Source organism: Dipodomys spectabilis, unplaced genomic scaffold, assembly GCF_019054845.1.
Source record: "Dipodomys spectabilis isolate Male_0828 unplaced genomic scaffold, ASM1905484v1 ptg000102l, whole genome shotgun sequence".
NCBI classification, from domain to species: Eukaryota; Metazoa; Chordata; class Mammalia; order Rodentia; family Heteromyidae; genus Dipodomys; species Dipodomys spectabilis.
This window is the reverse complement of record NW_024870779.1, coordinates 7,923,558-7,948,325: the sequence shown is the minus strand read 5'-3', so window position 1 is coordinate 7,948,325 and position 24,768 is coordinate 7,923,558. Positions and strand designations below refer to the sequence as shown.

General features: G+C 37.2%; 1 protein-coding gene across 6 annotated transcripts in view; it reads left to right on the top strand.

The window, feature by feature from the left end:
* Window positions 1-24,768, top strand: part of Rims1 (regulating synaptic membrane exocytosis 1) — a 504,676-nt gene that overhangs the window by 246,842 nt on the left and 233,066 nt on the right. For all 6 annotated transcript variants that reach the window (XM_042687077.1, XM_042687082.1, XM_042687081.1 and 3 more), the window contains one exon: window positions 20,449-20,789. In XM_042687077.1, the coding sequence (XP_042543011.1) occupies window positions 20,449-20,789 (341 nt within the window). The remainder of the gene's footprint in view (window positions 1-20,448; window positions 20,790-24,768) is intronic.

The window sequence follows — 24,768 nt, the reverse complement described above, 5'->3', positions numbered from 1 at the left end:
AAGACCCAGGACTGGCACACACACACAAAATTAATAATCATAATGAAAAAGAAAGACTGTGATTGAAAAATATGAGCTATTCTGCATTTGCCTTATTTGTTATTAGTTCATATATATAATATATTATTATATATCTCATAGATACATATATCTATGACAAATACCATAGATATTTATCATAGATATCCTTTTTTGATACTTCATAGTTGTTAATTTAAGACATTATTTTATTTAAAGAGAATCTGTCTCATTTCCCATAACGAAATTATTAGTATGCCTCTTTCATGCAATCATGGGACATATTTCAAATTCATATTTTAAAATTATTTTTACTTTTAATTTATTTTTAAAATTTTAAAATTATCTTTAAGTAGTTGTACAAAGATGTTGCTATTCAAAATGTCAGTTTGTAAGTACAATGCATCTTGATTGTTATTCCCCTTCCATTTTCTTCCCCATCCTTCCCAACTCAATCCCTCTCCCTAATTTGCCTAGTTTCATAGGGTGTGCATTAGACAATATGAGAAATCTGTACACTATAATACTTTTTCAGAAAAATGTAGGCACACCAATCAAAACATATTATATACCTTAAAAGAGGATGATTCTTTCAGAATTTAAACTGGGTTTGTGAGAGGAATCAATTTAACAGTCTCCCTCTATGTACTCACTACTTTGCTAATTCTTCTCATCGTCGGGTTAATGACCACTGTTCTTACTTTATGGAGAAGGAAAGTTAAAACTGGAATGATAAACTGTATTCACAAGGCAGCAAATCAGGTAGACCTAACTCCAAAGACAATAGTTTCTCCTACCCTGCCTATTTCCACGAAAACACATTCTTTATCCTTGACTCACAATAGGAGATACTTTCTCACCACTTTTTAAAGTGATTTTCTATCAGAAACTAGAACACTCCAAAGAAACTACTCAAATAACCAGTATGTATTTTCATAGGTAAAACTGTCACTTTCCCTTCCCCAGGGAAAAATAAACAATTATTTCTATACTGTTTCTAAAATTTATCAGCCTTTATCCCCAGAGCATATATTATAATAAGGAAGAGATAAAGGGGTGGCAGCCTTCTCTCAGTGTGAAATCATTTTCCATTATATATATAGAAATGAGGTTAACTCCAGCTTAAAAATAAGCAGGCATCATCTTGCAATGACAGGTGTTTCTGCTATGTTATGATATCATTTCCAAGGTAACTAAACAGAACACCATAAAGGAAGGATTATATTAGCAGGTGTGAAATAAACAGCATGGGGGCGCTTTACAAAAACTTGGTAAAACCTTGAAAATAGATGACAATGTTTCATAAATATTGCCACCAGCAATAAAACATATGGACTTAGGATGGGAATCAAACTTTCACCTAACATAGGAAGTGTGCATTGTGAAAAACAGGCCAAATAATAATTTATCAGAAATAGGGAAATATAAGAAATCACTTTTCTCTATGATATGCTTTATTAACCAAGTGACTTCTGCACGTTCTTTGATGCCTACTGATATTCTAGTTGTGGTATGTAGCTCTGTAGTGGATAAAATCATGTTTGGAGTATAGTTTTCATGTTGACTAGTGTGCCTATGTTTTTCTTTATAATAGAAGAAACTTTCATTGTTTCCCACTGATAGGTTAGCCAGGAAGTTCTCTGGAATATCATGCTCTAAAGATTTTGACCAGGAAGAAATATCATTTGGTTTTTGATACATAGCATGAGAATTTTAGAGGGGGAAAAGTTATTTTAGTAAATTAGGATGTGTCATCTGCCTTGTTTCTATTTCTATTAGGAAGACAGAATGAAATCAGAAATTGCTTAAGTGCATGGTTTGGGGAAAGAAAATCTGCTTTCGTTACTTCGTGGGAGTTGGCGTTATTTAGGGTTCTAAAGCACAATCGTTGATTTACAAAGTCTCATCCATATGACTAGGTATTTCCAGTTTCAGATCTCAGTGAAATAGGGAAGCCAAGAGGCTGCAACAGTGAATGACTCCAAATATTCTGTGGCCATGATAATCCAGGACCAAGACAAGTAAGAGGCAGGTCTTCAGTGGAGGATTCTGGAATGTGCCCACTTTTTCTACTGGGCTACTGTGCTACTGTGGAGTTACTCAACTGAGTGTTGAGATTCAGTGCTACTTTTGAATACCAAACTCCAGTTTGAGCATTAGATGATCACAATGGGGCACCATCCATGTCCAACACAAGAGCAATTTCTGCAAGGTCATGTGTCTTCGTATTTCATGGTGCAAGCATGATACTTCAATAATAAATGGCACATTGCTAAGAATAATGTCTTAGTCCTTGAATGAAACTTTGGAGCCACCTATACAGATTTTTGTTTATGATTTTGTTTTTGTTTGTTTGTCAGTCCTGGGGCTTGAACTCAGGATCTGGGTGCTGAGCTTCTTTTGCTCAAACCTAGCACTCTACCATTTGAGCCACAGGGCCACTTCCAGCTTTTTCTGTTGATGTGGTACTGGGGAATTGAACCCAAGGCTTCCTGCAGGCTAGGCAAGCACTCTACCACTAAGCCACATTCCCAGCCCCGAGAGGTTTGATTTTTAGGCTGTTTTTTCCATGTTTTTCTTGTTGTTGTTTGTTCTTAGGAAGAGGGCCGTTAAAGAACAGTGAACGGACCCTGAAGATGCTGAGCACAAAGTGAAGAAAGGGAAGGTCAGAGATAGCTAAGAGTAAACCTATCTTAATCCTTAGCTTTCCATGGCCATAAAGAATGGTCCTGAACATCTTCAGTTATAGTAAGATACAGGCGATATTGCCATAGAAACCAACCATTACATAAGTCTGTACATGATCTAGCAACATCAACACAAGTGCTAAACATTTATTATAAATCTATGAAGTCATATTGAAGAAGTAAGTCCTACATACACATTCATTTTTCAAAATTTATGATTTATATGACTACTTCTTACTAACTAAAAAATAGTGCTGTATTTGAGAAATTAATATGCACTTGGTCAGAAAATTAATAGAGAAGTCAAGCTTATTTAACTCTTTCTTCTATAGAGCAGGATTCTAAGGTGGTCTAAGGCATTCCCTGTTACCATGAATTGTAAGGACATGAGAAAACCAAGACATTGGAATTCAGGACATCAAGATGTTATCCATGTTCATGAGTGAAAATATTAAAGAATACATGACTCTTTTGTCTCCACTAGGCATACTTTATTGTGGAGAAATCTTTCAAGCTCGTATGGCCCTAAATGTGCCCCGTAAGGATGATCTCATGTCACAATTCAAGTTTGTAAAAACTGAAGTAAAAACTTCAGATAGCACCTGTCCTTCCCTCCCTCTCTCTCTTCCTTCCTTCCTTCTTTCCTTCCTTCCTTTCTTGCATTTTCAAATAGTTATACAAAAGGTTTACAATTCAACATGTCCATATATGTGTGCTGTGTTTTTGGTTTTTCATGTTTCCTGTTTCCTGTGTGACATTTAATATTCCTTTTAAGCCCATGTCCTGCATTTCATTCATGCTAGCTTCATCAAGTTAAGAACATCTGCTCTAAGGTGAAGGGTCACAAAGGCCCAGAATAAACTGTCATTGAAAGCTGTTTCCAGCTTTTAAATCTATAAGCACCTAATAATTACAGTCACAATCATGGTTGTATTTGTTTTAGATGAGCCTTGGTGATAGTTATGAATGTTACTGAAAATCCATTTTGCCTGGGATTAAAAAAATATTTAAGGCCTTAAAGTTGGAAAGGTATGTATTCCATTGTGTATGTGTATGTGTGTGTGTGTGTGCACGCACACACACACTCATGCACTTGCACTGGGGCTTGAATTCTTGGCCTCATGCAGGCCTGACTCTGTCACTTGGCTTTTACAGTTATGGCTGTTGCTCTATGACTTGTGCTATATTACCTACTGCTGCTGGCTGTTTGCTGATCAGTTAGAGATAAGAGTTCCAAAGATATGTCTGCCCAGGCTGGCTTCAAACTGAGATTCTTAGACCTTAGCCTCCTGAGTAGGATTGTAAGTGTGAGTCATTAGTACCTGGCTTAGCATATGTTTTACTTTTAACAGAAAAGGAAATCAAATAAATTAGGACAGAGGCATAATAGTAGAATTTAAAATTTATCAAGGAAATGTTGTGAGAGGTTTTTCTGGATTTCTAGGATCTTTTTAATCATAACCATCTCAGATTAGTGTATAGAAATTATCTGTGTATGAAAGAAAAATCATACACTATTGAGTATCTAAACTAAATTGTATACTATTGATAAGTTCCTTTGAAATGCTATCCTTATCCATGAAACCTGGGGTATCTCCACTCATTCTCACTTCAGCAATAACCAAGGGGAACAATGTCACTTTGCTTCCTTTCCTTTTCTTTCCTTGCCCCTCACTAAAGAAGATTAGCAAGGATTGGATTGCAAATACTGTGTTTTAAGCCTCAGATACTGTGTGTGTGTGTGTGTGTGTGTGTGTGTGTGTGTGTGTGTGTGTGTGTGTGCGTGTGTGTGTGTGTGCACGCGCGCGCAGATCCTGTGGCTTGAACTTAGAGCCTGGCAGTTGTCCTGTGCTTCTTTTCTTTCTTTCTTTTCTCTCGTTTTTTTTCCTTTCCTGTGTTGCTTTATTCAAAGCTAATGTTCTAACATTTAAGCCACATTTTCACTTCTGGCTGCTGGTGGTTAATCGTAAACAAGAGTCTCCTGCTTTCCTGCCCTGGCTCCCTTCAAACCTTGATTCTCAGATCTCAGCCTCCTGAGTAGCTAGGATTCCAGGTGTGAGCCACTGGTCCTCACCTAACCCACAGATCTCTTAAGCAATAGTTTTATAGTATATACTATGTGTCATGCCTGATTCAAAATACTTCAGTAATGTTAATTCAATTAATCTGGGAGAAATCTGAGTCACATAAAAGTTGGGTAGCTTGTCTATAAAACAACTGATAAGAGACAATTCTTAATCACTATGATACATTCCTCTCCAGGAAATGGCCTGAATGCTTTTTCGATAGCTTTAAGAGAAACTTTAATTTATGTCAGTACTAGGGCTTAAACTCAGTGTCTCATACTGAATATTGGCTTTTTTACTCTCCAGGCTTGCACTCTACCACTTGAACCACAACACGTCCAGCATTTTGCTAGTTAAACTGAGATAAATAATCCCATGGACTTTTCTGCTTGGGCTGCTTCAAACCAAAATCCTAAAAGCTCAGCCCGCTGAGTTGCTAGGATTATAGGCACTAGCCAATAGCACCTGGCTAGGGGCATCTTTATTTGTCTCAGCATATCACTAGCTCTTAATTGATACTAAATAATTCCCTAATGTTCTGGTATAGTATGTATCTAGCGCATATGCACGCATTTATGTGTTGATTTATGACACCATATATGGCAAGTCTGACACTAATAGAGCCTTAAATTAGGAGACAAAACACTTTTCCATTTCACATTCCATCACATGCTTATAATCCCTCTGAATCAATTTACTTATCTTCAAAATAAGAAGGTTGCTCTCACAGATTTTTGTCTATCTTTGAATTCTAGAACTGAATCCAAACAGATGCTGAATTCTAAAATAATGCATAAAGCAATTCAGAGGTTAGAGTACACACATAACAAGTGAAAGACTTACAGCCCAAGTTTGCAAGAATTACCATAATGTATTATTCTCATAAGAAAATGGATTCATAACTAAAAAAGTGTATGGACACTTTCTAATCTTGTCCAAAATATGTAGCAAACAGTTTGTACAGTTATTACATTATGCAAGGCAATCAAAATTCATAGTATTACATTATATAGCCAACTAACAAAGTCATCTGTAGCACATTTGCAGTCAAACAAAATTGAATTTATGTACTTGTCACCAATGGAGAAACTGGAAGGATTCTAAAAAGAAATAAAGAGCTCAGACAAATTTAATGATACATTGTTTAACTTCAGGTGAGAAATATTTTCATGTAAGATTGCTGAGAAATATAGATAGAATGCAATAATCTGTCATAGTATCTCCTTAAGTATGTCATTTGGAGAATGTAATGAGTATAACAAATAGCTGCATTTATGTGCTTATTGGCACCATTGGTTTTAAAACTATAGACTATATTTTAAAATGTTATAAATATGTACTCCAAAATTTGAAATGTACCAAATCTGAAAATGAAAAATTTATTTGCAGTATATCTAGTTTAAAAGATGCAGAAGAAACACTTTGAGACCATAAATCTCACCTAATTAAGGTAGAGAATGAATTATATGTTTCAACATGCAAGTGATTATACTGCTTCATAATATCTTTGCAGTTCTTTAGATAAATTACCATTTATTAGCAAATTGCTTGATTCCTAAAAGAAAATCTGTCTTCTGTCTCTCCCTTTCTCCCTCTCCCCCCACGCCCGTCCATCTTTTACTTTTTCTATATATATATATTATAAAAATGTGAATGGAGGTAAAACCACTCCCTAGTTGATAGTCGCTGGTGTCACAGGGTGGGGGTGGGGGATGGGGGATGGGAGATGGGGGATGGGAGAATTGAGTTTAGAAACTACAGATGATAGTTTAAGAGAACATTTTTAGAAATGGGGCACACTCACAGATTGTGTGGTAATGTGAGATCCTCAGACAAAACGTTTCAGGGCTTCGGTTTTGTGACTTACTTTTGTGTCTAAGAGGTGGATGTAGCCATGTGTGCTAGACCCCACAATGTTGATGGGCATGTTGTAGACCCAAAGAGAAGGGTTTCTAGAGAGGATTCTGTGAAGCCAGAAGCCCATCTAACAGTGAAGACATTAATACATTAATACATTGATTGTTCAATTATAAATTACAAAGAAAGCAAACAACAAAAATTTACTAACCATCAATTATGTCAAGGACATATGATGTTAGTTATATAGTCTATAAAAGATTCACATTGTAAGGTATTTGTGATTAACACATATGATACCAACAACAGAAGGAGCAAAAAAAAAATTAGACTAGTGGAAGGCAAAAATGTATCAGAGAATGCCAGAAGAAGCTAGCAAAGGAGAAATGAAATATGAAAATGAATGAGTGACATCAGCTATGTAGGAATATAGGAATATTCTACATTCTCTTCATGCAGAAGTTGTGATTTTGATAACTACTGACAGGTAAGAGCACTCTGTGGAAGTCATGGGCTCACCCACTCCAGTTTACTGCTGGAACCAAGACATGTTGAAAATCTGAGACTAGATACATTAAAGAGGGCAAAAATGGTTTCACCTGCATCACACTTTCCCCCAGGCAACACAGCTCAGTGCCAGGGGGACTGCTGGACCTGCAGTTTCTCTCTCAGGGCCAGAAGAACATAGGACCTCGGCTCCTGTTCCTCCAACTCTTCAGAAAGCTGCCCTCCAAATCCATCGCCATTGATCACCAGTTTACAAAGACAGTCAGCCCTACCAAGTGGTTGGTAGGGGCTGATTCAGAGAAAACTTGCTCTGAAGATCCTTGGGTCATCTCCTATGCAGACCCTCCCTCAACACATGGCCCTGGGACACCCCAGGTGGATTCCACAGCAGCTTTCTGCAGTTGGCAAGTACTGGTATCTTTGGCCCAATTCTATAGAAATGGGAGGAGGTATGGGAAAAGGAGCTGGATTTTTCAGGGGACCATCAGCTTGCTAGACATTCACATTCACTTCTCTGGATGCAAAGAAGGCATGGAATCACAATGGCCTAGAAAGCTATTGAAACCTTGAGCAAAAAAAAATAATATTAGGGATATCATACTTTCTGTCTTATGATTCTATTGAATGATAATAATAATAATTATTATTATTATAGTGTGGTAACTAGTCACCAGTGGCTCACAACTATAATCCCAGATACTCAGGCTGAGAACTGAGGAACCCAGTTCCAACCCAGTCCTAGCAGTAAAGTCCAAGAGATTCTTATCTCCAATCAACCACAAGTGGAGCCACAAGTGGAGTGGTGAATCAACTGGCAGAGTGCTGGCCTTGAGAGAAAAAGACAAGCAAGAGAGCAAGACCCTGAGTTCAAGCCCCACTACTGGCACACACACACACACACACACACACACACACACACTCACAAATGACAATGTTTATTAAGTGAAGTAAGCCAAGCCCAAAGAAACATAGGTCCCATGGTTTCCCTTATTTACAATATCTAGTATATGTCTGAGTCAAGCAGAAAAGGTCAGATAAGGTGATGTTAGGAAAATGAACCCTAAGATATGTATTCAAATGTTTTTTTTCTTTCATGCATTTGTTTCTAATGCATTTATAAGATTATTTCTTTGTTGCTTTGTATGTTCCTCCCCCACAGTATAACCCCTGCTTTCACTGTATTTGATGTCGGTATAATTTGTGGAGGGGAAGGGGAAAAACAAGTCGTTTAAATAAGGATACAGGTGGACCCGTTGCAACTATGAGAAGTACAAGTTGTCATGTCGAAAACGAACTTTACAACTTTGGTGGGGGTGGGGAGGATTGGGTGTGGAGGGGCACGAGGGGGAGGCTGGGAAGGGATGGGAAGGGTAAACAAAGGAGGAGGCTACAATGCTTGATAAGAAATGTACTCATTATCTTGCCCATGTAATTGTAACCCCTCTGTACAGTATTTTCACAATAAAAAATAAATAAAAATTAAAAAAAACAGACATGTAGACCCACAAAGTATCATGACATGGATAGGAAATGTCCACATGTTCTAAAAATGCATTTATTATGCAATCTAGCAATCCAGCTACTGGGTATATATTCAAAGGCTATAAAATCAGGATGATGAAGGAATCTTTTTTTTATTGTGAATATACTGTACAGAGGGGTTACAATTACATGGGCAAGATAATGAGTACATTTCTTATCAAGCATTGTAGCCTCCTCCTTTGTTTCCCCTTCCCATCCCTTTCCATCCTCCCCCTCCCCCCTTTCCCCCCCACCAAAGTTGTAAAGTTCATTACACTGACATCCTTAATCTACTTTGAAATAGTATTAGTACAGGCTGAACAATGGAAAGAATCTAGTTATGGATAGAATCTAGTTTGTTCTTCTGCAGGTGGGTATCTAGCTTTTCCAGCACTCTGTGTTGAAAAGACTGTCTTTTCTTCAAAGAATGCTTTAGACCCTTTTGCCAAAACTCAGGTAGCTCTAGCTTCATGATTTATTTCTGTGTTTTCTCTTCTGTCCCATTGGTCTTCATGTCGGCTTTCAGGTAGTACCATACTCCTTTTGTTACTCTGGCTCTGTAGTATATATAATTCAAAATCTAGTATTGTGATACCCCCAGCGTTATTTTTTTCTTTTTTCTTTTTGGACAATATTGGCTATTCTGGGTCTGTGATGCTTCTATATTAATTTTAGGACTGATTGTTCTATTTCTGTGACAGAGAAATTTTGATGGGAATTTCATTGAATCTGTAGATTGCTTTTGGTACTATTGCCATTTTCCTCATATTAATTGTCAATCCATGAACATGGAAACTCTTTCAAGTTTCTAGTGTCATTTTAAATTTCCTTCTTCAAAATTTAATTTTCCACTACAGAATTATTTCATATTCTCAGTTGAATTTATTGCTAGGTAGTTTTCTATTGTGAATGGAATTGTTCTTTTTATTTCTTTCTCAAAGAAAAGTGAAAAGTGAATGGTTTCTATCTTTTTGTTTTTGTTTTTGTTTTGTCAGTCCTGGGGCTTGAATGGTGGGCCTGGGCTCTGTCCCAGAGCTCCTTTTGTTCAAAGGTAGGGTTCTACCACTTGAGCCACAGCACTACTTCTGGCTTTTTCTGAGTATTTTATTGGAGATTTTCCTGCCTAAGCTGGCATCAAACTGCAGTCTTCAGATCTCAGCATCCTGAATAGCTAGGAATACAGGCCTAAGCTACCAGAAACCAGCTTATATGCTGGTTTTGTTTTTTTTTATCCTGCTATGTTGTTGAAGATGCTTGTCAGACCTAGTTTGGGGGATAAAATATTAGAAGATAATTTTATGTACAAATAGGGATAATTTTACTTCTTCTATATTTGGATCTATTTGTTTCTTTTTCTTGCCTTATTGCTCAGGCTAGCAATATATGGAGTAAGACTGGACATCTTGTGTGTGTGTGTGTGTGTGTGTGTGTGTGTGTGTGTGTGTGTGTGTCCCTGTTCTATTTTGGAATGGTGATGTTCCTTCCCTTTCTATTTTATGGAAATGTTTTAGGAGTATTGGTATTTGTTTCTCTTTAAAGGTCTGGAAGAATTGGGCAATAAATACCTCAGGTCTTGGGCTTTCCTCTGTTGGAGGATTCCTTATTACTGCGTCAATATTACTCTATACTTTAAGGGGGTTCTTTATTTTTTATTGTTATTATTAAATGGTTGTGCAAAGGTGTTACAATTGCAAAACTCAGGTTATGAGTACAATGCTACTTGGGCAAGGTCACTCCTTCATTTCTTTTCACTCATCCTCCCACCCCATTCCTACCCACAAGTTATAGCTATGCAAATTATTCTATATTTTATATTTTCTTACTTTACATTGTATTTCTATCTAACTATGTTTTCTACTTTTTATTTTTTCTTTAGAATTAATTATATTCTGTATTCTTTCTTCCATTAACATAATATTAAGATTCTTTTGACTAGTCTTTTATATTTTATTCACAAAAATCTTATTAATTTTAATTATGCATGAATATATTTACCACTTCCTGGAAAATAGAACACTATACCACAAAGATACAATCTATCTTCTCTAAACTCTTATTCTATTATTATGAATATTCTCTCTGATTAATATTTCATATTATTCTTGTTTACCATCAGCCCTCAGATTTTCCAAATAATATTATTCATTCTTTGGCTTTTGTTTCTGTTTGACCTTATTTTCCTATTGTTATAATTTGGGGGGGGGTTCTTTTCTGTGATTTTGCTTATGACATCACTTTTTGCTTAAATAGAGCTGTCTTTTTTATTTCTAAAGGGTAGTTTTCACCTTCAGAAACTTTTATTTAGCATTTATCTTTCTTCATCACCAAAAAAAGAATTACACTGACTTCTCAGCTGAGTTCTGTTAAGAGCACAGTATCCATCTTGAGAGTACTCCTTTGGAGATAATGGCTCTTTTTCTTCTAGCTGTTATAGAAACTTTCCTTTGTTTTATAGTTTTGTAATGATGTGCCTAGATATTTATGTTTTACTAATTTGAGCTCTCTCTGTCTCTGTCTCTGTCTGTCTCTGTCTCTGTCTCTCTCTGTCTCTCTCTGTGTCTCTCTGTCTCTCTCTCTGTCTCTCTCTCTCTCTCTGTTTCTCTCTATTTTTTAGTATTGGGGTTTGACACTAGGGCCTTGTGCTTATCAGTCAGGTGCTCTGCCACTTAAGACATGCCCTGCATTCATTTTACTTTAGTTAATTTTACAATAGGTTCTAATGTTTTTGAGTAGGTTGACCTGGGCCTCGATCCTATTTGTTCCCACATAGCTGTGATGACAGGTGAGTGCTATTACACCCAGCTTTCTTATTGAGATGGAAGTCTAATTTTTTTCTGCCTGGCCTAACCTCAATAGGCAATCCTCTCAATTCTGCCTCCCCAAAAGCTGGAATTGCAAGTGTGATTCTCTGTACTTAGCCACAATGAATCTTAAATCTGTGGCATCTTTTCTTCCATTGGTATGTAAGCTGAGAGGTTGCTATAATAATATATCATAGATTAAGTGGCTTAACAACAAACATCTATGTCTTATAGATGCCACAAGTCCAACAGGAAAGCGAGAGCAGATTGGTATTTTAAGCGGCTATTTCCTAGTTGTTCAAGATAGCAGATAGGGAGTCTCTTCAGAGACCCAAGAGCACTAATACCACAGAGCAGCTTTAACTGTTTTATCTCTCAAAACCTAGTTAAAGACTACCAACTCCAAATACCATCAGACAAGGAATCAGGGTAGGCCATAAATTTGGGAGGTGGTACAACCATTCATTCTTAGCAATTGATTTTGGAATGCCTCAGGTATCTGTACCATGTTCTATAGTCTGACCTACAACTCCAATTGCACATATGTGGATTCTTCTTACTACTTTCCATGCATTTATTTTATCACCTCTGTCATGCATCTTAATTTTTGCTTTCCCTACTTCACCTTGGATACTGTATCCTAATTTGAATTCATGAATCCTATTATCTACCTTGCCTAATTTGAGTTTTGTTGTTGTTGTTGTTCATTCAATTTTTAGAATTTAATTTGATTCTCACATATGTCGGGCCTTTGTCCCTCCCACGAAAGATCGACAGGGTCCGAGGAAAGGTAAGTGCACACCAGTTCCCCAGCCTCCCTTAGCCCAGGAGTCAATCCGGCACAGCAGGGAGTCAAGTCAAGCAGGATGTCGTTTATTAACCTGCAGCAAACACTTTTTAAAGCAAAAGAGACCGGGTGGCCTGGGGAGGAAAAGGAACCAACCAATCACTGTAAAAGGTCACACCCTACCATGCACCTAAGCTTCCATGAGCTGTTTATGCACTAAACATAAACAAATCAGGCTCTGCCCACTCAACTCCCTCTCAGCGCCATCTTTGCTGCCCACTTGTCCCACACACATACACTACCAGATTCATTGTTAAAACTCATTCTTGTCAACTGACTAATAGAATATACCAGACATTAGGTTGAAATACAGGTTGCATAACTCTACTCCAAGCTCTGGATCTCTTTTAGCACTGTGTTCTCTCTCCTCCCATGCCTATCTCTACCTCTTGTATTTTTACTTAATTTACTTTGTTGTTACTATGGAGGTAATGTACAGAGGGATTACAATTACATGAATCAGGTAATGAGTATATTTCCTTTCCTACAGTCTTCTGTTCCCTCATTCTCTCCCAGTCCCTCTCTCCCATATCTGCCCATGAGTTCTATAGTTCACTTTCATCAATGTCCAGTGAGCTCCACTGCTGTACTTTTTAGCTCTTTTTCCCTCGAGTTCTGTACCCTCCCTCCTCCCCTCCCAAAGATATACACCTGAATACACCATATATAAGGAAAAGAAGAAAGAAGAATCAAAAATTAAAATTAAAAAAGAGATCTCTTCTTTCCATATCTTGGAGTTCATTTTGATATATATATATATATAATTTTATATAAATATGAAGAGGCTGTAGGCATTGTGTTTTTGTGTTTCTCTCCTAAGCTTATCCTCTTTTGGTCTGAGCATCCTCTTTTGGTGTGAGTATCTAGAATCCTACTTTATGCCTCTGTCTCTAAGTCTTTCTCTGTGGTATTGTTTCCTACTAAGTATAGTAATTTATATATGGATGTCTTATTTTTTTTATAATCAATGATTGATGTAATATGATGCTACTAAGGTATTAACTACCCATCAGAGATATTATAGTATTGCATCACACAGATAGTAAGGTGAGAGGCAGATCATTATAATACAATCGTGGATTGGACTAGTTTCATGCTGGGAAGCCAGGAACATACCTAGGTCCAGATAGGCAAGGGAAGAAATGGCACTACTTAGGCCATGGGAGAGTAATGTCAGAAAAATGACTAACTCAGACAAAATAAATACCATGACTTATTTGGTGCTTGTGGCTTACTCTTGAAATCTTAGTTACTCTGGAGGCTTAGATCTGAGTATTACAGTTCAAAGCTAGCCCAGGCAGGAAAGCCCATGGCACTCTTACCTCCAATTAACGATCAAAAAGCTGGAAGTGGAAGTTGGTTCAAGTGATAGAATATCACTTGAGTTGAAAAAGCTTAGTATAAGCATAAGGCCCTGAGTTCAGCCCCACTACCAGAAGAGGGAAGGAAGGAAGGAAGGCAGGGAGGGAGAGAGGGAGAGTAGGAGGAGGTAAGGGTTGGATGTGGTCTAGACTTTGCTTCTGGTGTCCTATAATTGCCTTATTAGGGATAATTGGCATCTTAACAACACTGAGATTTCCAATCATTGAGTTTTGGTTTTGTTTGTCTTCTTTTAGGGGAACAAAACCCCACGGATAGAAGTTTGGTCCATTTTGGTCACTTCTCTGTCCCCAATGACTAGAACAATGTCTAGGGTATTTGTCTAAATCAGAAATATGACAGAGCCACACAATTTATATTGCAGAAAAGGAACATTTAGTTTGAAAACACATCCGGAGTAAACATATCTTAATAATAATATTAATAATAATCTTATTAATATCAATATTATTTAGTGCTCAGTTTGTGTATCAAATAGTTGCATTTATTATCTCACTTAGTCCTCACATAATGTGGGTAAATTTATTTTCATTATTATTTTCCAATGTTTATAAACATGGAAGCTGAAATATAGAGACAATATAACCTGTAATATGTACAGTAGTAAGAAGGAGTTAATCATGAGATAGTGTAAATTCAAGTTAAACCAGAGACTTTGAATCTTTTTTTTTTTTTTTAATGTTTCTTCTCTTTCTTCCTTTTTCATTTTCTTTTTATTTTTGTGCCAGTACTAGGGTGTGAATTCAGGTCCTGGGCACTCTTCTTGAGTGTTTATGCACAATGCTAGTGTTCTACCACTTGAACCACAACTCCATTTCTGGCTTTTTAATAGTTATTTGGAAATGAGACTTACAGACATTCCTGTCCAGGCTTGCTCTGAACCACAACCCTCAGAGCTCAGCTTCCTGAGGAGTTAGCATTATAGGTTTAAGCTTCCAGTTCTTAATTGACTTTGAGTATTCTTAATGTAATGTAATCTACATAGTCACAAATAATACACACACACACACACACACACACACACACACACACACATCTATATTTGTATCTCTAAGAACTAAATTAAAATTTAATCTTTAGTATTGTAACGTGCTGTTAGCTTCCTCCAATATTTTATGCATGCATGACTAGTAAAATAATAATGATGATAATCATTTTAATAATTACTCATTATCATACCATTATTAGATAATTAAGCATTTCTAAATTTCAGGCATAGTGCTAAGTAATTTAGATAGATTATCACACTTATATCTCAAAACACCTCATTGAGACAGGAGGGCCTACTATCCCTCATGTACAGAGAATGGCCCCAGGTCCTTGAAGGGCAATACAGGTCAGGCTGAATGAAATGCACATACTTCTGGGTCTAGGATGAGAACTAAGGCAAGTTAATTCTAGAGCCCAAGCATTTCCTTGTACCGTAGAGGTGAAAGGAAGGAGCAGCTACTGAGTCTCCTTGAGACTGAGTAGGAAGAAAAGATGAATGCAAATCTAAACGTAGCCAATTCTAAACAATCAAGGAAAACATTACAACAGGATCCATCCTACAGTGTTCAACAGGAACTATACTTATTACCTTGTTCATGTAACTGTAACTCCTCTGTACAGCATTTTTACAATAAAAAAGTACAATTTTTTAAAAAAGTCAATGGAAAGAAAAGTTGAGGTTTACTTTAGTAAAACAGGAGAATGGCAAATGAAGGAAAAAGCAGATTCGATGTAAATAGTTTCCTCTCATTTGACTTCTCATTTCTACCTTGTCAGAGTAGCTGCCATTTCCAGTATGGCATTCTCTGGACTCTGGAAGAGTTTCAGTTAAGATCTCCCCTTGTGGTTTAAACCACCACATCCTTTTATTTCACTAATCTTTTACTCATAGCAACTTCTAGGAATGTGTTAATATCTCCCTTCTCTGAAGTTCTTGTTCTAGCTTACTGTTCTGTAACTGTATATAATATTATTGAAATAGTATCTTATTCTGTTATTTTGAAATTCAACAGTTTATGAGAGTATACAGTTTGGAAGTTATTAAATCTTCCAATTTTTCACTAAGTACCAGTGGTTCATACCTATAATCCTGGCTACTCTGGAGGCTGATATCTGAGGGTCACTGTTAGAAGCCAGTGCAGATAGGAGAGTCCAAGAGACTCTTATCTTCAATTAATCACCAACCCCCCCCCCCAGAAGTGGCTGAAGTAGTAGAGCACTAGCCTTGAGCAAAAGAAGCCCAGGGACAGCACCCAGGCCTCGAGCTCAACCCCCAGAACTGGAACACACACACACACACAGAGACACACACAGACCACACACACACATTCTCTGTCTCTGTCTCTGTCTCTGTCTCTGTCTCTCTCTCTCTCTCTCTCTCTCTCTCTCTCTCTCACACACACACACACACACACACACACACACGCATACATAGAAAAAGAAATCACTTCTTTTCATCTATTGTGTCAATTGTTTTCTGCTACCCTTTCTGCTTTTGTAAAGAAAGTGAAATTTGACCTTGACAATTTTGGTTCTAGTTTCCCTTGGAAATAAGTTCTGCTTCCCTGAATAAGAAAGTAACTGAAAATGCACAAAAATAGTCAATAAATGCAGCAACTATAAGGTTGACTACATCCAGTGTTCCTGTTCATATTTATCAAAATGGTACAGTAATAACAAAAATTATAGTAGGAAATTAAATCAATCTTCAGAAAGTATCTATAAACTATAGATTGAAATGTAGAGAAGATACTGGTACCACACATATAATCCTAGCTGAAGACTCAAAGTCAGCCCAGAAATGAAAGTCCCTGAGACCCTTATCTCCAATTAACGAGGAAAAAGTTGGAAGGGGAACTGTTGCTCAATTGGTGGGTGGAGTACTGGCCTTAAGTGAAAAAGCTAAGCAGGAGTGCAAGGCCCTGGATTTAAGCCTCAGTACCAGTGCAAATGCGTGTGCACACACCCATCCTCCCCCACACAAATTATCTAGGTACCTATCTATGTACAATATAATGTACATATTCATACATGTTACATATATACTTATTATATTGTATATATATCGTGTATGTAAGATATTATATAAAATAAAATAACCTTGATTTTTGAAATAAGCGTTCTTTATAATACTCAATACTTGAGGTAGATTCTGTAAAGCAAGATGCTTGTTATTTTTATTTTTTATTTTTATTTATTTAGTCAGTTGTGGGGCTTGAACTCTGGGCCTGGGCACTGTCCCTGAGCTCTTCAGCTCAAGGTGAGCACTCTACCACAGTGCCACTTCTGGTTTTCTGGTGGTTAATTAGAGATAAGAGTCTCAAGGACTTGCCTTGCCCAGGCTGGCTTTGAACTGTGATAATCAGATCTCAGCCTCCTGAGAAGCTAGGAATACAGGCGCCCGGCTAAGATGCTTGTTATAATAAAAGACTCCAGAGCACTTCAGAATGATGATCTTGCTAATATCATCAGGAGTATCCAAGACACATTTCTTTTGCTCTGGGAGTATAAACATTTTGTACAAAGACAAGTATACAGTATGGCTTATTCTGAACATCATTTTTTTTTCTCACCACATTTTGTCTATGGAATTCTCTTTATAAATGTGGAACTATTGTAATTTTTATTACTCTAGATAAAAGTTGATGCAGGTTTTATAAAATGGCTACGTGTATTCCTTAATGATTCATTAAATGGGGAAGTAATTAGCATGCCATTAAAGCAAAAGAACAAACTAAAATGTTCTATTGTTCCTTATTTTTCTGATATGTGATATGTAGTTTCAGAATCCACATTACATCACACCAGCCTGTCATTTGAGTTTGTGTTTCTGATTGCTTAATATCTGTGAATTGTTAAGATAACTTATTACCCAAATCTTCCACCTTCAGTTTAGATTACTTTGGAACACATCCCAGCCTATTTAATCAGGATATAGTGTACTCTGCATAGTGTACTCTCTAAAAGGCTTGTGTGTGTGTGTGTGTGTGTGTGTGTGAGAGAGAGAGAGAGAGAGAGAGCGAGAGAGAGAGAGAGAGAGAGACTGAAGAGTATAAATAGCATACCTAATTTTTAATTTTTGTGTTGTACTGAGGCTTGAACTCAGGGCCTTGGTTTTAATTGGCTTTTTCTCTAAATGATGGTGCTCTACTTCTTGAACCACATCTCATTTCCTGCTTTTTGCTGGTAGATTGGATATTAGATATAAAAATATCTTGCATTTATTTGTCTAAGCTGATTTCAAACTATGATACCTAGATCTTAGCCTCTTGAGTAGTAGGATTACAGTCCACAGAATCCAAGCTGCTTTATCCTCTTTTAAAATTATATCTGCTAAGAATTTCTTCCCACCCTACTTTTTTGTTTATAGGCCCAAGAAAATCTAATACTTAATACCAAGCTAAAAGAAAATCATAAACATGTATAACCTTCCTAGTACTGGGGATACTGTTGTAGATAGCCAGCATATTTGATAAGATATGTATCAAAAGTTATGACAATATTCTATTGTAATCTTATATATATCCTTGTACTTTATAACTCATGTAAGTACTCTGTGTGTGTGTGTGTGTGTGTGTGTGTGTGTGTGTGTGTGTGTGTGTGTACGCCAGTCCTGGGGCTTGAACTCAGGGTGGGCACTGGGTTTTTGCTCAAGACTATTGCTACCAGAGTGTCAAGGACTTTTCTGCCTGAGCTGGCTTTGAATCAAGATCCTCAGATTTCAGCCTCCTAAGTAGCTAGGATTTCAGGTGTGAAACTCTGTGTCACTCAGCTGAGTACTTTCCTTTTTAACTGTTATTCCTGATATGAATAATTCTTATAATTTAAAACAGAAATGGAGAGGTAGTAATTTAATAAAATCTAAGTACCAGCATGTTTATAGTTAATGTTATTTTCCTGTTGGAGGGTAGTTTCACCCCTTAGTTGTAAGATAAAGATTTTAAATTATAATAAACTGTGAAATATGATTTGGAAAATTTGGAATTTAATAGTTTTTTTCAAAATGAATGTTTAAAATAGAGTACACTTATCTGCAATCTTGTCTTTCTTGCTCCCTCTTTGAAGCTGTTATAATAAAATAAATTTTTGCTAAAACTTTCAAAAGTAATATAAACTAGTGAAGCACTCAGACTTAGATGAAAAGCAATTTAAAACCATTATGTAAAATGACTATTTTTATTTTACTTATTCAATAAGTTTAGCCTTCTGAAAACATTGAAAATTAAATAAAATGAATTATAAATGTTAACTTTAATTGAAAATTTAGTTTTTGTTTCCTTCTATGGATCTTGTAGCATTTCTGTATATCTTAAAAATGGGAAACTGACCCAAATCTAGTGATTGCTTTTAAATCATGCAATATATGAGACTATAAATAAATTTGTGTAAATATATAGAAATTACTTAGACATTGAACGAAGACTATCATTTGTCTGACCTGTTTATTTGGCTTACTCTCATTTTGGAAACTGCAATAGTTACAAATTTTATTTATTTATTTTATACATTCTTTAAGGTAAAAAGTACCTTTTTTGGATGTTTAGTTAAAATTTTCTTGTTGTGACTTTGAGAAATTCAAGTTTAATGTCTAGTTCATGTAAAATTTTCATATCAATCTTCTTGAACCATATGATTTCAAATCAACTTATGACTTTCAAAGTGTTTTTGGACTTTCCTATTAGCTAAAAAAGCAACAAAAGAATCATGGAAAAAAACATCTACAGCCTCAATCCTAGATTCTATGCAGAGGAGATCTATGTCACTAATCATGAAATCCCAGTCCTGGAATACTGTTCCTTTAAATGTCATCCCTCATTCTCTTGAGGTTTCTGAGAGACTTATGAAATCAGGGTGATGGTATCTACAAGGTGCAACATTTGATTTGACTAACATTTTAAATTGAAGTTATATAATATAAACTATTTTGATATATGCCCACGCAATGGATTTATCTTCATATTTATGATCAGAGTTGAAAGCATGCCTCAATGATGGCTTGGAAACTGCTTCTCTTTGCTCTGGTTGTCATTATTTTTATGAGGATTATTGCCCTCTGTCTTGTACTCATTGTAAACATCATCAAGACTAGAGAGGATAATGATGCTACAATTTTCCAGTAGCTCTACTAGTGCAGTATTACATTGGAATGTTCACGTGTGAATAAAATTCAGCCTCAGACCTATTACTTTTATAGTTTTCTACATGGATTATTACTTCTTATAGCATTAAAAAAGAAGCTTGAGGTTAGTTTATTGCTAAGAAGCTAGAGAGAATACACTGCATGGCTTTCTCTTTTGTGCCTCTCTTTATATGGTCCATATGAATTACTTTCACGATTGGCTTTAATAATGAATGGTTTCTAAGAAGACAGACATCTTTTAAGTCCATTGAGATGCTGAAGTTGGTTCACATAAATACTAATCCTAAGGCTCTTTATATTAGTTTTCTAATCAATTGTCTACCTCACTTAAGAGTTTTACTACTTAGGAGCTCTAAGTGAAACTTCAGAGTCCATTATGCAAAAACGGCAGGTATAAGGTAAAGGGAGTCTCAGAATGATTAAAAATGGTGAGAAAATTGGTGAGAAAAATGGCTCATGATGTCCAGAGACATCTTGCTTTCAAGATGAGTTCCAGACCAGGCCAGGCATGCACTAACCTACATGACAACCATTTCCAAAAGGAGTTTGTAAGCATTAATATTTACAGGAAAACGTTTCTTTCTATGCCCAAATGAGCGTAGAAAAATTACCTTGTTCTCTTTTCTTCAAATAGGTTATGTGGGTATGCAATTTATGTCGAAAGCAACAAGAAATCTTAACCAAATCTGGTGCGTGGTTCTTTGGAAGCGGCCCTCAGCATCCAAGTCAGGACGGAACCCTGAGTGACACGGCCACAGGTGCTGGATCTGAGGTTCCCAGAGAAAAGAAGGCACGACTCCAAGAGCGGTCGAGGTCCCAGACACCCTTGAGCACGGCAGCGGCCTCGTCCCAGGACACTGTGCCCCCCAGTGCACCCCCAGACAGAAGCAAAGGGGCAGATTCTTCACAGCAAGCGTTGGGGCCCGAACAGAAGCAGGCTTCATCTAGATCTAGAAGTGAACCTCCAAGAGAGAGGTAATAATTCATCAGTGTTGAAAGCAGCAGTCCAATTCGGGCTTGGGGGAGAAAAACCTGTTTCCCAGAATTACACTTCTAGTGGGAAGAGAAAGTGGAGCTGAGAATTCTCAGTGCCACACAGAAGACAACAGCCAGGCTAAGGTGTTTCTTCTCTCTTCAAAAAGTATCCTTCCATAGGAGACCTTGGTGGAAGGCCTTTTTGTTACATCCTGAACAGTTGTAAAACATGTTGTCACATGATTAAACGACTAATTTCCAATCATGAACACCATTGTGCCCTTCAGATGATTCCTACTCTAAATGAGTGTTCTATGAGCAGATAGGATGAGGGAACTTGACCTTTGGCAAACAAAGGAGAAAGCCTTCTTTGTGGGCATTTCTTCTATGATGAGCTCTGAAAAGTAATTAACTTGACCAGGAGAAGGGCAAGATGAAACCACAGGTATCAGCACAGACATGTGGTCAACTTTGGTGTGAGATTTTCCTAAAGAAGAATCATTGGCTGGGCACCGGTGGCTCATGCCTGCAATCTCAGCTACTGAGGAGGCTGAGATCTGAGGATCAGAGTTTGAAGCCCATCCCAGTAGGAGGGCCTGTGAGATGCTTATCTCCAATTAACTACCAAAAAGCCAGAAGTGGAAGTGTGGCTCAAATGGTAGACTGCCAGCCTTGAATGCAAAAAGCTAGGAGACAACACTTGGGCCCTGAGTTCAAGCTCCAGTTCTGGTACACAGACACACACACACACACAGACACACACACAGACACACACACACATTCACAGACAGACAGACAGACAGACACACACACACACACACACACACACACACACACACACAAGAATGCCCATTGGTTGGAGTACAAGAAGTAAAGGAAGAATGGGTGAGTGGTACTTGAGTTCATGGTGTTAAATGTCATAAATTTTATCCTAGGCATATTGGAAAGCCACTATGATTTAAACAAGGGATAATGTAGTTAGGTAGTTTATTACAATCATTTAATTCATTTGCTGAAAAATACATTCAAGGCTAGGTTTGTCACTGTATCTGTTAGGGAATAGCATTAACAAGGATGGCATAACCCCTATGATCCTGTGGCTTGAAGTGTGGGAAAAATCATTGTTGCGATCTGGATTAAGTTTGACTGTTTCTGTCTGTGTAACTTCTTTTTCTTTTCTGTCTGTACTAGGGATTGAATTTAGAGCCTGGCATTTAGTAGGCTTTGTCACTTGAGTCTTACCTCTAGCTCCCTCTTGCATTGATATTTTTTGTTTACTTTTATTTTTTTAATTAATAAGTTTTTTATTGTGAAAATACTGTACAGAGGGGTTACAATTACATGAGCAAGGCAATGAGTACATTTCTTATCAAGCATTGTTGCCTCTTCCTTTGTTTCCCCTTACCATCCTTGCCCTCCCATCTCCCCTGCTCCCCACCAAAGTTGTAAAGTTCGTTTTTCGACATAATGTCTTATACATCTCATTGTTGCAATGGTACACCTGTATCCCTATTAAAACAACTTGTTTTTTCTCTTCCCCTCCACAAATTATACCAACATCAAATACAGTGAAAACAGAGGTTATACCTTGGGGGATGGACATAAAAGCAACAAAGAAATCATCATTGACTATTTTTAAGCTAGGGCCTCATTTTATTCCCAGGCTAGCCTGCAATGGGATCTTCTACTTGTGCTTCCCGAGGATAATCCACAAGTGCTATTTGGTTGACTTGGAGTCTTGCAAAATTCTTTTTGCCAGAACTGGCTTTGAACTATGATCACTCAACTTCTGCCTCCCAAGCAGCCAGGATCACAGGATTGAGCCCTGGTACTTGGCTTGTCTGTATAACTCTTATTTTTTTTTATCCCATTGGGTAGAAAATGGGGCTCCAAGGAAGGGTTTGGGTGACCTTTTTAAACAAAGCTCACACAATAAGATTGAGGACCTGAAAATGAAAGAGGTCAGGGTTGCAGTCTTGGCTAGGCCACAACAGACAGTAATAATCCACTTAAACAGTTGTGTCAAATATTAAAAGAGAACATATGTTTCCAGGTTGGCACATGCTAGGTTTTTCCATAGCCATGGCCAGAAGTCATCACGTGTTTACTATGAATTAACTCTGCGCCAGAATGCAGAGAGCATGCAGATCAGGACTCCTTTTTCTCCCAGACATTTAGGGAGAGAGCCCATAACATCTTCTAGAAAATATAGCTATCAGGATATATAACCAGGATATATAACAAGGATGTTGACTTATCAAAACTACAAGGAAAGAGATGAAGCTACTTATGAATTAAGCTTTGTAAAATATCTAGGATTTGTAGGGAGAAAAATAGTAAAAAGAGGGGATTCCATGAAGAAAGGACCTATGCTTTTGGAGAGAAGATAAAAAGGGCACCACAAATTCCTTACTCTGGATGAGTAGCTTTGGTGATAAACTAATATTTGGAAAACAGAACAAAACCAAAAACCCCAGGCTGTGCACCAGTGGCTCATACCTGTAATCCTCCCTACTCAGGAGGCTGAGACCTGAGGATCACATTTTTCAGCCTGGTCAGAAAAGCCCATAAGACTTTTAGCTCCAATTAATCAGCAAAAAGCTGGAGGTGGCAGTGCGGCTCAATGAAAAAAAAGTCAAGTGAGAGCAAAAGGCCCTGAGTTCAAGCCCCAGTACCAGCACACACACATTGAAATGAAAAGTAAAGGTGCAGTGTCAACATATAAGATCTTAAATAGATAAAAGTTTCTGGAACTGTCAAGTTGCTGAAGAGAAAATAATTTAGTTTTGACATACGGTGGAAAATAACATGAATTTCAAGGACTGAGACTTGTTTGATTTTTAGATGGAATTTGATTATTGATAGAAGCAAGGATATCTATTGATGATGTAAATAGAATTAGGTGTATTAGAACAGGAAAAGACAGGCTGCTAGTGCAGAAATGAAAAGATGATAGACTATTTGTTAGCACTTTACCAATTGAGCCATAGCTACTCTTTCAGTTTTTGGATGGTAGAGATAAGAGTCTCATGGACTTTTCCTGTCTGACATGGCTTAGAACCCTGACCATCAGATCTTAGCCTCCTGAGAAGATAGAATTATAGGTGTCAGCCAACCGTACCTGGCTTTAACTTTTTTTCCCCTGAGCTTAGGGCCTCTTGCTCTAACGTGGCTTATTTTCTCAAAGCCGGTACTCTACCACTTGAGCCATACCTCTACTTTCTGCTTTTGTTTTGTAATTGGAGATGAGACATGGACTTTTCTGCCTGGGCTGGCTTTGAACTGTGATTCTAAGATCTTAGTCTCTTAAGCAGCTAGGTTTATAGGTATGATCCACTGGCACTTGGCTTCTGATGATTTCCTGATCAGAGTTTGTACATTTATCAGGAACTAGTGGAAACCAAACAATTAACAGGAGATGAAAAAAAGCATAATTAGTGCTATAAAGAAACATAGAGACTGATGAACAGCTTCCATTTGTGTAATACTACTCCCTTTCATAAAACATCTTCAGAGATGGTGTTTTTCTTTAACACTATCATGAACTTTGCAAGGTAAGCAAGTATTATTTATCAAGCATTTCAAGAGAAGTAAGTTGTTTGATCCAACATAAACCTCTGTAAGAGCAATAGTGCCTTTCTCAGCTACAATAATGTTTGTGTGCAACAATATACAATGTTCATATAGTGACCCTTGGTCTTTGTGACAGCCACCACAGTTTTATTAGAGCTGTATTTATTAATGCTCAATGTCTCATCCTGTTAAACCACTTGCAGAGTAAAACCTTCATTTCAAGTTCCCCTTTAGATCCACATCTCTTTCATTTCAAAGATCAGGAAGATCTAAATGTTTCATGCAATACTGACTATGCTTTTGTTTTGTTTTCCTGGCCCATTAATATATCCTTTGTCTCTACTACTATTGTTATCTGCCTCTCTTCCCATCCATCCAACACTGTATCTTAGCAACTGTATCTCGC